The sequence below is a fragment of the Mixophyes fleayi genome, chromosome 3, assembly GCF_038048845.1.
Source record: "Mixophyes fleayi isolate aMixFle1 chromosome 3, aMixFle1.hap1, whole genome shotgun sequence".
NCBI lineage: Eukaryota > Metazoa > Chordata > Amphibia > Anura > Limnodynastidae > Mixophyes > Mixophyes fleayi.
In genome coordinates, this window is record NC_134404.1 from 136,165,961 (window position 1) to 136,183,924 (window position 17,964).

A 17,964-nucleotide genomic window follows, 5' to 3' on the forward strand; every position below is an offset into this window, starting at 1 on the left:
ATAATGTAAGGGGGTGTTCTCCCAACTAATCATACAGGTACAAGATTAGCGTTTGTCTTTGAGGCCCTCCAGTCCAGTTACAATCATAAAATCATATTTATTGTACATTTATTAAAGAAAAAAAAAAGCAAGTAGATTTTTATACAGGTCTCTAAAGGCGAAATATTAAAATCAAAGAAATGAAAAGAATATTGGAAAACTAGTGAAATAAAACACTGATATAAGCAGCAGACACCTCTATTGGCCCACATGGGATGTGTGTAAGTATCACTTAGGGGTAACCTTAGTATCCTACAGTTCAGGGAGATCAAAGAATAAACAAATCTTTATTCATTTCACAATTTCTTAGGTCTCCTTATATAGCGGTATTACTCCTCTACTTGTGACAAATGGTATGTGTGTCCTGGAGAGTATACTGAATATTTCTGTATCCAAATGGATTTTCTAAAGAACACACACATTCCCAAACATATGTATAGAGTATCTGTACCGTTGCTATATTAGTATCCTATTGGCCAAGGAAAAGGATCTCTATATTCCAGTGTACCAATATGATTTTAGCAAGACTTACTTTTCTCTTCCTATAAGGAATAAAGGCTCTGTTAAAGGCTCTGTCTTGTTTTAATACACATAGACCAGCTTGTATTGACATCTCTTACCTTGTCTCTGCAGAGACTCTCAATAAGAGCATCTGCTTCCTCCATACGGCCATACATAACTAGAGCAATGCCAACAGCTAACCCCCGCAGGATCTTCTCATGCTGTGTCTCTTGGGCATATCCAACCATATCCTCAATGGCCTGGGCATTCTTCGATCCAAGCATCACCAAACCAAGAGCCAAGCCTGCTGCTTCCCCTAGTAGACAAATAGTAGTACTGTGTGACTAGCAATCTAGAAATACTTGTATAAAATTATTTGACAATATATGTAATAATAAAACAGAAACAAAAATAGTAACAAGAGAGTACAAACAAAACAGAATGGCTAGTTTAAGTAACCGTGTTCTCACCTGTCACTGCATCATCCTGGTAGAGGTTTGTTTTCAGAAGGTCGTATACATCTTGTCGTGCAGTCCCCATTGCAGCTAAACCCAGGCCTAGGCAGCCACCATGACGTACAATCTGATGAAAAACATGTTGAGGATAATTATTAGCCACAAATCAACTGTGTGAAGCAATAATGTGTCTCCAATATGTGAGCACAAAGATATGATTTGCACATCTCAAGGGAAACACCTTTCATGATTTAAAGGAGATATCTATTTTTCCTGTTTCAATTTGATCTTAAAAGTGTAGTGTACTCCCCAAAGTTAGGATAGTAGTGTTTTTCATTGTATTGATGTTGTTAAATATAGATATAATCTCAGTATTGTTCCTATTAAGTGGATCCACTTCGTTATTTGTAATCTGCTTAAGGTATACTGACTTACTTCATACTATTACCAACATAAACCAGAAGAGAATTTAACAGCTAAATAAAGGCAAATCATCTGATTTTGGGGCAATCTGGGAATAGGTATTTTTTAGGGAAAACAATTTGGACTTTCCTCGACGAAACAGACATTTCTATCAAGTAGTGCATACAAAGTAAGAGTTTAAAAGTATTTAATGATTATGGATTGTAAGGTTGAACACTTTTACTACAGGGTAAAATGATGCATCTTTGCATCTCACTGTCCAATATCCAGCTGGCACCCCACACAAGGCTCTCCATTCTTCAAAAGGACATTCACAAAACAGACAATTCTAATGAACAAATCTTTAATACTCTTGTATATATTTCAGGCCACATATGGCCATTTGTTTTCTCTTGTTAATTACAAATATCTTACATCATTGCTGGCATTCTTCAGCTGGTTAAGCAGGTAGTCTATTATGTCCCCTCCATGGTTAGCATGAATGAGTCCCAAAGCGTACAAGCCTCCCCCTTCCTGGTACGCAGAGCCAGGTGATGTGTCTTTGGGTAAATAAGTTGCCATGAGCTGCAATGCCTCCTTCTCATGGCCCTAGTAAAATAAAGCAGACATGATTAAAGCCTTGACAGGTTTTTCTACAACTATCTCCACATATTACTACTGATGGTTCTAGATCACTCACCTTGTGGATGACCCCAAGGCTAGCTGTCGCTGTGAATTTTGCCCAATTTGTGGCTCTTGCCAACCACTCCAAATTATCTCTATCAAGAAATAAAATGAAAAGATAAACATCAATTTCTTCTGGGTGATAAGATTGAGAGAACTGTTGTGATTATCTATACATTTTGGACCCTCTTGCAAAATAAATATGGAGTATACGAGAACAATATTCATGTGCTGGAGAAGAAAGGATTCAGATAGCATAGATGTAGCACAAAATAAAAGTACTAACAATATGTTTTTCAGTTAAATCATTAAACATAGTTATGGTCAGAGATAGTGCTGTATGCTATGTGGACAATAGCAGGATTCCAAGTACAAAAAGTGATATGCAGCTGAGCTTACCTGAGGAACTGGTCACTGGTGGTGCCACAGTGCATGAAAGAATTTGCTATTACAGTAGCTGTGTGGCAAACAGAATTCCTCACCGCATCCTGAAAAAAAAAAAAAAAAAAATTGATGTTCAGTGCAAGCAAATTATTTCCTAAGATAATGCCCTCATTTTACAATGAATTTTTTGGATACTGATACCATTATTTTTGCAAGATGTGTGTACCAGGGCATTTTAATAATTTTATATTTAAAAAGTATACCATGACAATTATTTCACAGCAATAATTTTTAAAAAAATCCCACTGCCCAAAATGCCATTGAGACGCCACAAGGTAGTGTCACCCCTCCTCGACATTCTGCACATGTTGTGAAATGTGTTTTAGCTTACAGAGCGGTAATCGTACCTTGGGGGTTAAATGTACAAATGTGATACAAAGTGTGCCTTCCATAAATGTAATAGAAAAAGGTGTGAACAAGTGGACCTTCTTCACATCTAACATTATACTCACTGGCAGGGTGGCATCACTGAATCTGGCCAGGTAAGCCAATTTTTAAAGCATCAGCTGAACTTGAGTCTGAGGTCTGGTATAAACCCCCATGCTGAATTTGGCTCCAGAAGGCTTGGACCCAGACCAAAAAAAAACAAAAATCCTCTTTACTCCTACATCCTATCTGGGGGGCACTACTATCTTGCTTACATTTCATAGATACCCTAAGAGGGTACTCAGACGTAGCTGACCACAAAACTCATCGTCCAAAACTAGCATTGATGGACGCAAAAATATAAAAAGGGTAAAATCTGGTAATTATGTGCAGGTGGCTCACCGACATAGCTGAAGACCTGTGAAGTGCTGCCCAAGAAGGACTTGCTGATCTAGTGGAATGAGCAGAAAGACTTTCTGTAACTAGCTGACCAGAACTAGAGTAAGTCTGCTGAATAATGGATGTGATGCATCTGGCTATAGTCTGCTTAGAAACTGGCCAACCCCGCTTCTACAAGTCGTAGAGAACCAGCAAGGAGTCAGTCCTTCGAACCCCTGAAGTCCTGTCAATGTAAATTCTAAGTGCTCTGACCACATCCCGGAAAACCAGTTGTTCCTGGACACCAGATGAACTGGACCCCCTTGAAGAGCGAATGAGATCTCCTGATTAAGATGGAAACGTGACACTACCTTCGGCTGAAACAATGAAGATGTACGCAAGACTGCCTAATTCAGAGACTTTACTAGCCAAAGAAATAGCTAGAAGGAAACTAATTTTCCAAGTCAAGTACTTCAAGTCAATTTTCTTTGAAGGTTAAAACAGAGGTAGCTTAAAGAGCAGAAATAACCATGTAAAAATCCCATGGTGCCATAGGAAGAACATAGGGAGGCTGGATGTGTAAAACACATTATAAGAAAGTCTGGACCTCAGGGATCAGGGCCAATTTCTTTCAAAATACACAAAGACGAGACCTGAACCTTAGCGGAACTAAAGCATAAGAAAGGAAAGAAGAAATAAAGCCTAAATGAAGAGTGGAATAATTTGCATTTTGCATCAAAACACTTAGGTCTTCCACATCTTGTGACAGTTGTGTGCAGACACTGGCTTTCTGGCTTAACAGTCTGAATAACTCCCTCGGACAAACCTTTGGCTCTCAAGAACCTAGCTTTAAAAACCATGCCATTAAAGCCTGGTGAAGGAATGGACCCTGAGATAGTAGATCCTGCAGAGGAAGTCACAATCCTGGGCCTGCCACATACTTAGAACGTCCACGTACCAAGCTAGTCATGGCCAAAATGCAGCCACGAAGAGGACCAGAACACCCTCCCTCTTGAGAACACAAGGGAGCATCAAAAGGAATAGACAGACCAACTTGAAGTTCAAAGGGACCATCATGGCATCCACTAGGGATGCCAACAGTTCTCTGGTGATGGAGTAGAATGTGGGCACCTTGTTGTTGTGCCAGTAGGCGATCAAGTACACCTGTGGCTGGCCCCATCTCTGCACCAACTGACCAAATACCTCTGGATGAAGAGACCACATACCCTGGGAGATTGGAGTGCCTGCCTCACCACTCTTCACACCCAGAATATTAACTGCTGAAATTGCTAACAGAAAAAGTGTTCTGCCCAGGACAGAATTTGGAAATATTGGCTCATAATTAAGGAGCGCCTGGTTCCTCCCTGATGATTTATATACGCCAAAGCCGTGGTGTTGCCAGACAAAATCTGCTCATCACTGCCCTGAGGTCCAGAACATTGATGGGGAGCTTCGACTTCTTCCTGGACCAAAGGTACAACACCACCACCATCCCCTATCACCTATCCCTGAAGACTGATGTCAATCATTAACATGGTCCTGTCAAGGATGTAAAAACAGTTGATCCTTCACAAAGTTGTCTGCTCTAAGCCACCACCTGATCCACAAGCGCATATTATCCAGGTACAGCGAGATGAGCTGAGAAACCAACCAAAAGATGAACATTCCAGTATCAGAGCAGTTATGTGCAGGTTAATGTACAGCAAGGGGGACAACTTTGCCTTGAGGAGCAGATTGTCCAGGCAAAGCACAATGGTGATTCACTTAAATATCAAGACGGTTAACTGCCACGACCTTTGTGAAGATTCGTGGAGCAGTTGTCAGACCAACAGAAGGGCCCTGAATTGAGAGAATCCAGAAACGCAAATTTGAGTCAGCTGTGGTGCCCCTCCCAGACCAGAATATGAAGATAAGCATCCTTGAGGTTTATGGACACTATTTGTTACCCTTCAGCGCCATTGAGAACAGATCTGAGAAACTCCATCTTAAACCTAAGTGTTCAAGGACTTGAGGTTCAGATGGGCCAAAGAGACTTTCCTGGTTTTTGGGACTAGGAAGAGGTTTCAGAAAAACCCAAGCTTTCTCCTGTTCCGGGACAGGGTGTGATCAGTACTGAAGAAATAAGAGACAATAGCCTTCCTGAGAGCCAGACACTTTGCTTTTTCATGGGGATACTGGTGGAAAAAAATCTCTTAACAGGAGTCCCTGAAGGTCTAGGATGTAACACATCTCTATAATGCCTGGTACCCACAGGTCTGAAGAGGCTTCCAACATTTCCCAAAACAACAAAGACTGGCTACCACCACAGCCTGAGCTGGGTGGGGATAAAGCCTGTCAGGCTTCTGGCCATCCACACCTGTCTTCACATGCTGAAGGGCTTCCACAGATTTCTGGGTCCCAAGGTCCATGTCCCAGGACAGGAGTCAAAGTGCTCACCTAGCAACTATAGCAGAGGAGATTCTAGAGCTTGTTGAAACTGCACCCACATCACTCAGGTATTCAGAAGAGTCTCTGAGATGATCTGCTAACAGAAGCAATTTTGACTGTAGCAATCCCGTCAACAGATGAGACTATTTCTCTGTGGCCACTAAGAAGTTAAAGTAACTTCTGCATACCATGCCTGCATTACAGTAATCAAATCAGTTTAATCCCAAAGACTAGAATTTAATGAACAACAATCTGGGAGAACAAGTTGAAGACAAATAACATCATGGGAAACTGTCCAAAGAGATCAAAGCAAACTTGGAGATCAGTGACCAGGAAAAGATAAGCTAGCAGAAACATAAGTTTTCTAAGCATCCTGTTTCGTATACTGGGAAGAGCTTAACCTTATGTAGTGATGTCTGCATGGCTGAAGGATAAGGTCAATCTGTGCATCCAAAAAAAACTGTGCCCCTTATATATGAAGAGTATATGAAAAGACTGCCTTTATCGACATGTGATACGCACTTTCCCATTTTAAATATGTGAAATGACATTGAACATAAGCTCTTCCTGTGCAAAACAAGTAATACATTCTGACTGTTCCAATTAATTCTGTGTGATGTCACACAGTCAAAAATCTAATTTCACACATCCAGATAGGAAGGCAAGCACAACAACCTCAAGTGCGCAATTTTGACTTTTGCACTGCCTCTCTATGATACACTTTTCATATTTTGCTATGGCGGCTATTATATTTCCCAACAAGATTACTAATTGGAGTAAAATAAAGTATATAGACTTTCCATCAAACACAATGCATGCTTCATTTTGTTTGGATATCAGTAGACTGCATGAGATAATGGACAATGCCACAACTCATGTTAAGTACATACCAGTCCCAATAAACATTAAGATGATCCATCAATCTAGATACAACAGGAACAGTACAGTCATTAGGAGCATTACAAACCTTGGTATTTTTTAGGATCATTAAGTCTGTGTTGTTGTTCCGTATCAAAAATTGTAAGTGCAACTCTATGGCCATCTCTCCACTGAGGATCTTTATCATTTTTGAAATCTGGTCTTTAGGTTCTGGACTCTACAAAGAGAAACATATATGAAATACATAAGCTTTGTGGGAAATTTTGGTGCAAAATCAATAACCAGTGCCTAGGAGTCTGTAGCCGATCTGCAATAAGTAGTTTAATAAAAGTATTCTATAAGCTGCTAGACATCAGCATGTCGATCAGGTCTATGATTCCATGCAACAAACTTTCTATGGCATTACATGTCAAAGAGTGGGATAAAGTTAAGCAGGTAATAGTATTTACATTTGGGGCTATAATTTGTTACTTATTTTTTTATTTTTATTGTCTTGTTACACTTTAAATTAAAAAGAAAATACTAATAATATTATTCACCATATACAAACAGCTGAGAGTTTTACTTAAATTCACTACGAGTCTCAAGAAATTAGAAGTACACAAAACTTAGAAGATTTAACACTACGGGGTAAATGTATCATCCTCCAATTTTTTCAACTGGCCGGAAATCGGCGACTTTGCATTGAAAATTTAGAGCGGCGATGGCTTGTAAAGGCAAACAAGCCACTCGCCGATTTCCGGCGAGTTGAAAAAAAATCGGAGGATGATACATTTATCCCCATGTCTTTACATAAAAGCTTTTATTTCCATGACAAGCAGAGTGAAAGGACAGCATGTCAGGTTTTGCAATGCACGTGCACCGAGATTAATCCTGCTAGCCACATACAAGTAAGGAAAGCCAGATATGACAATGCATATAGGACAGGCAATATGTTAGAAAATGGTAGTTCCTGCACAGTTTTCACAAAAAAAATTTTTACAATAATTACATGACTAATGACAGCTCTACAGAAACTTATAAGCAGAAACTTAGGTCCCTAAAATATTTAGTAAATGTCAAATTTAACAAAGTATATAATAGTTCGTAAATGCGTCACTTTAAATTTACTAAAAAGCTCTAAATGGCTTTCAATATTTTTTGGGTGACTGATGGTACAATTGCTATTGGAAATTTGTTACAAAGAGCAGCAAAAACAGTTACAAACAAATTAAAAGAAGCTGATAAAAAGTGGAAACACTAACCAAGTCTGTTGATTTGCTGCCTACCATGCTCCCAGCTTTGTCCTCTGCTTCCATTGGTTCACTGCAAAGAGAAAGAAAAATATTTCAAGTAGTAAAGGTTAAAAAGAATGTGTGTGTGTGTGTGTGTGTGTGTGGTGTGTAATATATATATATATATATATATATATATATATATATATATATATATATATATATATATATATATATATATATATATATATATATATATATATATGATCTGAGCGGCAGTTTTTAACAACGGTAGTACCAAGCTGCAGTGTGCTCCTAAATGTATGTGCAGCATTTGTTGGGCAGAGGCAAACAATGCCACCTACCCCTCATTAAAGAGGCAGGGCCTGCAGTGGAAATAAGAAGCAACTCTTGCCTGCTATGCGAAGCTGCTGTGCAATTAAACCTTTTGCCTGTCCATATTACACGCGCTTCTATGTATTCAACGAAGAGTTTGATTATCTAAATATCTCTGCCACATAACATATAAGCCTGAAAGAATAAACCAGCCTTATTGCTCTCAGTTATAATGAACATTATTATTATTATTATTATTATTTCAATTTATTCTTTTAAATATTGTTATTTATTTCTAAAGATATAATTGTAATGGACTTGCTCAGTTCTGTTTTAGGTTCTGCAACTCTTAATTTATGTGTACCGTCAACAAAACTTTCTACTAATAATTGTTTAAACTGAACTGATTCAGTGCTCATACTTCAGTTCAGTGACTAAATCATGACAGCCTCAGAGTCCAGTCTCCAATGTTCCGTAGCTTTATATAAAAAATTAAATCTAATGAAAAATACAGAATGATTGGTTAAAATAAAATATCTTATAGTCTTTGGTCTCAATCTAAAATGATGAGATTTAGCATTTGTCTTGTTAAAGCTTTGAAAATTAATAGCAATCCAATTCTGCAAGTCCCACCTGTCCTTTGCTGCCACAGCCACTGTCCCAGTGTTCGTTGAACCTGGCACTGATGGAATGGGGGCTCCAACGGTACGGAGATTCTGTATGACTGAAGACAGAAACTGCTGGCTGGCGCTCTCATACAAGTCAAAGCATATCTGATAAGCCATGAGCAGGTTATCCTCCTTTACCAACTTCTCCAGGATATCACTAACAGCCTGTGGGTCATCTAAGAAGATGAGGCACTGGGGAGAGAAAGTGAGAAGAAAAAGGAGTTACATTAATGGAAGGAGATGAAACAGAACAGCGTATTCTCACTACAGCATTCATTGATAAGTCTCCACACATACAATGCTACAATGAACTGTGCTACAATGAATTAGTCTCTACCAGGACAGACAACACTGACTATAAAAGATTACATTTTAAAAATTGTCAACAGTGCGCAAAAATCCACCAGTTACGAAAGTAAATCTATCCACCACTTGTATTGCATTTGTGGTCTTTAGAAACCTTTCCAAATGTGCTAGATTTATGGTACACAAATTAATGCAGTCAATCCTTATGGAGAGATTTGGACAAATTATGGCCACTGTGCCAACAATAAATAAGTTGCTGAGCATTATGGTTTATACAGGAATGAAAAGTTAAGGGTCACCTAATACTAATTAACAAAAATAGTTTTCACTCACAAAGCCCTAACATTCCATAGCAATAGCATCCCAAGAACAAGGTAATGAAGTTACCTGGCACACATTGATAAAGTCAGGCTTCTCCAGGTTCATGTAGATTTTCACCAAGACTCTGAGAACTTTATTTCTAAACTGCTTGTTCTGCATTAATGACATGCAGACTTTTAAGCTGTACGCCAGCATTCCAGGGACATCATTCTACAGAGAAGGGGCATGTGTTACATATCAATTTTAAATAAAGCAAAAAGGTACTTCACATGACTAAGAAACATGAGCAATACAAATGAAGGTTTTAGTGTATATTAGAGAAAAACAGAGCAGATTACAACACACAAGATCATGGACCATGAATAGAGTGAAAGAAGTCTCACCGATTCTAAAATGGTTTTCTGAAAGATATCCAGCCGCCGAGTCTCTAGTGCAATGCCAATAGCCTGTTTGTATTTATGGTCATCAAGACAGCGTTGGAACATCTTGTTTACAATCCCTTCTAGGCGTTCATCAATTGGCTTCTTCTCACCATCTGGGAGCTCAGCATTCTCCACACATTGCTTTGTGTAATGGTCAATGCATTTAGCTGCACAAGAGAACGTAAAGGACTTTTAAACACGAACATTAAATCAATTTTGTAACATCTTCATCACTCTGACTTCTTATACATTTCATCTTTTCTAGCGTCATGACAAATTATGCTCTCTGAAAAATGAGAGCATATTATAGAACTAACAAACAAAGATCTGTACAGACCCTCCAAAAACAAAACAGACACTGTAAACAAGTCCTGGGATGCCGTGGCTCACCAAGTGTTGTGAAACGATAAGCCTCAGAAAGCCCGATAGCTGCCTGGTATGCTGGGAATTGTAATGTCACAACATCTGGAGAGCCACGGGTTGTCTTGGTCTCATCTAAATCAAGTGTCCAAAGGCTAGAATAGAGCCTAACACCAGCGCATGTGAATGTGCCATAAGTGTGACAGGGCCCAAAGTCTGAAAATAACTTGTAAGCTACACTCCCAAAACTTACCTATAATTGTCTCCACATACTCAGAATTGTCATTTACATTAAACAGATCTCCAGCACCCAAGGCGTAGTTCAGTGACTCTTCGAATGCCCCTAGATGATAAAACACTTTGGAGGCCACAAGAGCAGCAAACTGCCTGCTTCTAAAACTCTCATCTTCATAAAGCACTTCACTGCAAAATAAAACAGACATGTCATCAACTCTATTACCAACAGCGAGTACTGACCAAGATAATATTTATAGTTTTGTCCAATGGCATCATTTTGAAAAAAAAAAAACATTGCACATATATTAAGAGTTAGGATAGAAATTAATAAAAATATATAAAATATATGTTGTACAGTGTATTGCGACATAGTAAAAGTCTTACATTTTATCCACAGACTCGGATATTTCAGCCCAGAAATCATTGACAACAGAATTTAATTTGTGAAGTGCAAATTCCTGCAAGGAAAGAATTTCATGGTAATTAGGCAGATCTACATTAGAATTTAAATAAACACTTTATCAGTCTCAAGGGAAAAAAGGAACAAAAAACAAGTTCACAACAACAGTCATAAGACAAAACGTTAAACAGCTAAAGACACAGCGTATATAGCATAATGTAATGCTGCTATTAAATACAATCTGTGTGCAGTCTAGTGAAGCTACAGAAGAGATATGCTATTCTACAGATACTCTGCCTTAAAACAAATATTTCATATATTGGGTTAAAGGAAAGATTGGGAAAAGGTGTCTGCAAGCAGTATCTCTAAAATAATTTATTTCAAACAATTTAAAAGAACATTAGATTCCTCACCCCATATGATATGGTTTATATGGAACAAATATAATATATATATATATATATATATATATATATATATATACACACACACACACATATATATATATACACACACACACGTCTGGCCTCTCAAGACACTGTAAATGCACCAGCGACCTCCTCACAGTAAGGTCTTGACATAGTTAATGTGATTGGTCCATCAAAATATACTATGCAATTGTTGGAACAATTTGTGTGTACTTTCACCTTACCCTTCCTAATCCCTTCCCTCTCCTCCCCCTTGCTTTCCCTATTTTTGGTTTGTTTTTATTTGCACTATGTAAACTGAAAATTTTTAATAAAAACTATTATTGATATAAAAGAACATTAGATGAAAACAAAATTCCCATACCTTGAGCTGAGGCTCATCTTCATCAAGAAGAGACAGAATACCAGCTGTGAAAATGAAAACAATACAATTACTTACAAATATCAGAAACAAATGTAAACATCTGCAGCCTTGTCCCTTTAAAGTCATGAAGAGGTCTGCTTATCAGTATACTATATAAAATTGCTTCTTCCTTATTAGTATAAGAGTATGTGAAAACCACAATATAACAAAAAGCGTTATGCCTTTCTTTCAATCCTACATCTGCTACTGAAAGGTTCATAAATTGATTTCCAGGTCTTAACAAATGCTCACAATCTAGGAACCAGACCCAAGAGTCATACGTCAGAACCTGTGTGTTGCGGCTTGTGTAACCAAAAGTATGGTTTAGAGAAACGGTTGTTTATGAGCACTTATTTAGTATTTCATACCCAAGATTTTTTTTTTTAAGCTGGAAACATACTATCACAAAGAAATACATACTGAACAGAGGACAAATACATAAATCAATATAGTTGGGTGCTAAAACAGATATACACATAAACATAGGTTTGGAATAGATATGTAATGCAGTGTTTATTAAAACAGAATGCTAGAATATGCATATTGGGGTGGAGCCCTTTGTGATTTTAAAGGAATACTACACACCAAAATTAACATTTTCAGATACGAGTCAAAGGCAAAATATTTTGTTCAGTGTTAAACTGACATTCCGCTAAAGCTCTGTTAAACAGTAAAATATTACTGACCCACTGCCCCCCTAAAGTTACAACTCCTTCACAATTTTCAGGACAGTGTGACCTGACTGAAGGAGAGACTGGAACGCTATGACATCACTGGCTCTGCCGCAGTGTATGAACCAATCTACAATGTGCATTTCTGCTAAGCCTAGCTGTCAGTCACTGCCTATGTGTGTAGCGATGTACCTCCCTCCTAACATGGCGACCTGCTGCAGAAGAAATGAAAGAAGCATGGTGGATGTAAACACTCCTGCAGTATCATGTATATCATTCAGCTCAGTAATACACAGCACGGTGTACAGTAATGTCAAATAGTTGCTTTTCTTGTTCTTCAGACAGGACATGTCACCTTATTAATATGAGGTCTTAACTTATATACACTAAAGACAAAAAAAACGCTCAAACCCAAATGGAGTTTAAGAGGCGTTAAAAATATAGACAAGGTGGTGTGTTGCGAGTCCTTAAAAAAAATTGCAAAAATAAATGAAATATGAAACTCAAAAAAGATATTTGATAATCTGTTATAGTAGATCAATATTAATGCAATATAATACATGTATAAAGCTTATCTCACAAAGAAACACAATAAAAGACAATTTCAAAAGTAAAACAAAAGAACAAAACACTTGTATCAAATCTAACATTCCCCCAATATGTACTGCAATGACGTTCAATCCCTTTCAAACTATTTGAACCGGAACAAGTGTAGTAGTTTATTCATAATATCAGACTCATAGGGGCGTATTCAATTGTGAGCGTTAACGCTGAAAAATGAGCGCTCGAAAAATATTACCATTTATATGGTAATATTGCGCGCGAAAAGCGTTAATACGGTAGTTTACTCGCGGAATTTCAGCTCGCAGCTCAGGAAGCAGCGAGCTGAAATTCCGCGAGTAATTACCGTATTAACGCTAAGATTTTTCGAGCGCTCGTTTGTTAGCGTTAACGCTAACAATTGAATACGCCGAAAATCCCACACTCAAAAAATATTACCGTTATTACGGTAATCCTGCGCAGGAAAACCGTTAATACGGTAATTTACTCGCTGGATTTCAGGAGCTGCGAGCTGGAATCCAGCGAGATATTACCGTATTAACGGTAATATATTTTGAGCGCTGGATTTTCGGCGATCCCGCCGTCAACTGAATATGCCCCATATAGAGTCACTGAGCATATATTCAATATGGGAACACAGTCTATGGGAACTTCCACTGAAAAATACATATGCAATTTAATATCATCACTTTAGGAACTAGCATCCCACAGGTCTCTTGATCAATATAAACGGATTACATAGTGTTTTTAAAAACAAACCTGATTTTAAGCACTGGAATGATCCCAAACTCTGTTCCTTATAGTTAGTCTGCTGGGACTTGTAGTCCAGTTACAAAACTAATGGTAGAGATGCATAACTATATATTTCTATCAATAATAAATCTTCATCTGTAGATTTAATTGATTACATTTAAACACAGTCTAAGTTAATAGGCTCTAAAACATAAAGATCAATATCCATATCATATTTCTTTAGATTCTAGTGTGAAAAGTAATGACATACCAGATTCACATACTGTGTTTCAACAGTGAATATATGCTCAGTGATTCTTAGAGCCAAAGACAAAATTAATAAACTACTACACTTACTCCAATGAAAAGAAAAAATGTATGCAGAACTTGACTGGATCATTGCACATTTTGGGGAAGTACATTGGAGTTGATACCATGTTATATATTGATTTACAATAAATTGTTTATAAAAACAAATATGGTCTATGCCCACCAATCTGCAAGGAACACCTGTCTAAATTATCAAATCAAACAGAAAAAGTGCCAACTCTATACCTATCCCATGAGTCACTGCTCCCAGCACACTAAACAGGTAAAGAGTACCCAATATGTTGATGTACAGGAAATACATTTACTGGTAGGAAGGGCTGATTTTTTCCAGCATGTCACACCTCTCAGTATGCCTTAATCAGATAGTAGGTTCATATATATGTTGAAGTGGGGAAGTATACGGTGGTATGCCATACTGCCACTTCTCCTACTGTCTTCATTGTAAAAATATTAAATTACATTCCCACTAAATATAAAAAAAAATAGAACCCTTTCTGCCAAAATACAAAGCAGGGGCCCATTTTGGTGGCACATTTAGAAAGCTGAACCATAATTTTGAGACAAGTATATAACAGAGCCATCCACTGGCTCGCACTGCACTGTCTTTTTTCAGTTTCCTGCACTGCTATCAAAATGGCCATTCCCTGTCCCCCCTGCAGCAATCCTTTATTAATCTGCTGCCTCCTACCTGACATTACTAGCAGTCTATTATATTACTGCCAAACACAGCTCAGTTTCCATCCTCACAGAACTCAATTAGTCAAAGTTCAGTGTAAAATATGAGACTGAGCCCTGTCTGCCAATCATGGAACAGGCTAATAGCTGCTCCAGGACCTAGGAGAAATCTTTCTACCAAGATAGAGAGATGGAGAAGATTAATTTTTTTATGTGCCTAAGGAGTTTTAAGGACCAACAACTATTTTTGGGCCCATTGATGACCTGTCACATTTCAGTAGCACACAAAACAGCCTAGGACAAACTACGTTTTCTGTAAAAGTACAAACACACAATGGAGAGGACACCAGGATTTTCTAACTTCATTTCTCAAGTATACATAGACCCCCAACAGTTCAAGTTTTACTTTTGTGGGGACATTTGCTGACTCAATCAGATAAACTAGTTTATCTGTGCATGAGGGCCAAAACATGACTCATTGGAAATCTGAGAAATTGGGAAACCAAGCTCTCTATTCACATTGCTAGAGCTACAATGCTAACAACAGTGTATTTCATATATTCCAGGACACAAACTTCTCTACACATGTTAATTCACTGATGCCCAATATAACATAAAATGCAGAAGCCAGTAGGACATTTTAGAGTCAGGAAAGTGATGCATATATGAAGATGTATAATAGCTATAACTTAAAGATATGCCCCACTGCTGTCGGGCTACAGGAACTTTTCTGTTGTGTGTGAATTAGTGTTCACTATTCTATGCAAGCCCTAACCGATATTGTACCCTAACCCTCCATTTACAAACAAAAACCCTGATTTTATGAACATCCCAACATGCATAATCCATTGTCTAACAAACTCTAATCAAATCATTTCAAACTATCATTACTTTAACACACAAACTGGAGGCCAAGAGTGGTTCATCGTCTTTAAAATAAAGCGCAATATTTAAATAAACTGGCTTGATAGGATTGCTCAAACTTTATTTACTATTTACAAATGAGTACCAGGAGTGGCACAAATAAAAACTGTGTGTGTGTGTGTATATATATATATATATATATATATATATATTTTATACACACACATATACATATACACACACACACACAATCACTGTGTTAAAATCTTAAAACTGCATACATACAGAAATTACTATATGACAATACTTTGGCTATGGGAAGTTGCCACAATGGGTGCACATACACACACGTCTCGCGTAGATGAGGGTACCATATGGGTAAAAGATCTACAGACCCAGCTCTTCCCAGTGGGCACCAGTTACAGAACAGGAGGAAAGGAATGGCCGGTGCTCAGCAGCGGATGAGTGAGCTCACTCAGGACAAGGCCTCCGTCGGGGGTGACTCAGCATGTGCCTCTATCTCCGCTTCTTCCTTGCGCTAACCTTTCTCCCTGCGCCCAGTATCCTCCCTCCCCCTCCAGCACCACCGGCCGCAGCACACCGGGTTACTCCCAGCCTTCCCCGTACAATCACACAGAGCCACAGACAATGAGTCAGCGAATCCCGGCTACCCCGCGGCCTGCCTGTGCCCTCCCGAGCCCGGCCTCTCCAGCGTTACACTCCTCACCCGCCGAGGTGATCATTTTGTCTCTCGTCACTTGTCCGCTGTCCCTCGGTAATCCGGTACACTGCTCCCGGCAAAGCCCTGTATCACTCTACTGTGTCCGGCGCTCTCTACACGTCACCAGGGAGACGGAAGTGATGCCGGGCAGTTGCCATGGAGGTGATGATACTGCGCCATTTTAGACATGGGCAAAACTGTGCTTGGTAGTCTAGATAGATAGAAAAGAGTTTGGCAGCTAGCGGTTCGCCAGTTGTGGAACTGCAAAGCCCAGTATGCCCAGGCCACACATCAGTTTTGATAGTTTTTCTGCGTGCAGAAAGTCAACTTCAAAGCGTCATTGCTTGGAATAAGCAGCAATGGTGTAGTTAATTTTTTTCTGCAACATGTTATTTGTGTAAGTATGAGTTATGTGGTTCGAAACAAATTTAGGGTTTCAGGTGGGAGAAAGGAGAGTACAGTAACAGAATCACAACCTGCACAGCATCTTTACACAAGGCAGGAAACACTCAATTTAAATTTGTTAAACACAGCTCCTCTTCTCCCTTGCCAGCCAATGAGGAAGGGAGTGTTTAGGAGCAGCACGGTGGCTTAGTGGTTAGCACTTCTGCCTCACAGCACTGGGGTCATGAGTTCAATTCCCAACCATGGCCTTATCTGTGTGGAGTTTGTATGTTCTCCCCATGTTTGCGTGGGTTTCCTCTAGAGATGAGCGCACTCGGATTTCCTGAATCCGAGCCCACCCGAACGTTGCCAATCCGAGTCGGATCCGAGACAGATTGGCACCAAATGAAAACCTGAAACCGAGGCTCGGAGTCATAATCCCGCTGTCGGATCTCGCGATACTCGGAACCTATAAATTCCCCGCTAGTCGCCGCCATCTTCACTCGGGCATTGATCAGGGTAGAGGGAGGGTGTGTTAGGTGGTCCTCTGTTCTGGTAGATCTCGTGCTGTGCTGTTTAGTTCTGTGCTGTGCTGTGCTGTGTTCTGCAGTATCAGTCCAGTGGTGCTGTGTGCTGTGCTCTGTCAATTTTGAGTTCAGTGGTGCTGCTGGGTCCTGTGTGCTGTGTCCTGTTCAGTCCAGTGGTCCTGTGTCCTGTGCTCTGTGCTTTTAAGGGCATAGTTATTTCCCCAATATTCCCAAGTGTTTAAAAAATTAAAAAAAAGTTATAAAAAAAAATACAATTTTTTTTTAAAAAAAAATGTAATTACAACAAAATTTGCAAAACCAATCCTGTAGTATAAGCCCTATGGTACTACAATATTACCAAGTTCACACATTCTGCAGTATCTTGTGCTACATATAATGGAGAGCAAAAATTTGGAGGATAAAGTAGGGAAAGATCAAGACCCACTTCCTCCTAATGCTGAAGCTGCTGCCACTAGTCATGACATAGACGATGAAATGCCATCAACGTCGTCTTCCAAGCCCGATGCCCAATCCCCTAGTACAGGGCATGTAAAATCCAAAAAGCCCAAGTTTTCAAAAAAAAGAGAAACTTAAAATCATCTGAGGAGAAACGTAAAGTTGGCAATATGCCATTTACGACACGTAGTGGCAAGGAACGGCTTAGGCCCTGGCCCATGTTCATGACTAGTGGTCCATCTTCACCCAAGGATCTTAGCCCTCCTCCTCCTCCTCCCCCCCCCCCACAAAAAATTGAAGAGAGTTATGCTGTCAGCAACAAAACAGCAAACAACTCTGCCTTCTAAAGAGAAATTATCACAAATCCCGAAGG

The 17,964-nt window shown here is 39.1% G+C and overlaps 1 protein-coding gene across 1 annotated transcript in view; it reads right to left on the reverse strand.

Annotated features, from left to right (window-relative positions):
• PSMD1 (proteasome 26S subunit, non-ATPase 1) overlaps positions 1-16,357 on the reverse strand; it is a 51,818-nt gene extending 35,461 nt beyond the window's left edge. The window contains exons 1-14 of the mRNA XM_075202384.1: positions 16,231-16,357; positions 11,632-11,675; positions 10,824-10,897; positions 10,456-10,625; positions 9,804-10,009; positions 9,487-9,630; positions 8,759-8,985; positions 7,820-7,880; positions 6,664-6,792; positions 2,481-2,569; positions 2,098-2,176; positions 1,833-2,006; positions 1,011-1,122; positions 660-856 (exon numbers count right to left, since the gene is read on the reverse strand). Of these exons, the coding sequence (XP_075058485.1) occupies positions 660-856; positions 1,011-1,122; positions 1,833-2,006; positions 2,098-2,176; positions 2,481-2,569; positions 6,664-6,792; positions 7,820-7,880; positions 8,759-8,985; positions 9,487-9,630; positions 9,804-10,009; positions 10,456-10,625; positions 10,824-10,897; positions 11,632-11,675; positions 16,231-16,246 (1,722 nt within the window). The 5' untranslated portion in view covers positions 16,247-16,357. The remainder of the gene's footprint in view (positions 1-659; positions 857-1,010; positions 1,123-1,832; positions 2,007-2,097; positions 2,177-2,480; positions 2,570-6,663; positions 6,793-7,819; positions 7,881-8,758; positions 8,986-9,486; positions 9,631-9,803; positions 10,010-10,455; positions 10,626-10,823; positions 10,898-11,631; positions 11,676-16,230) is intronic.
• Positions 16,358-17,964: the final 1,607 nt, after the last annotated feature.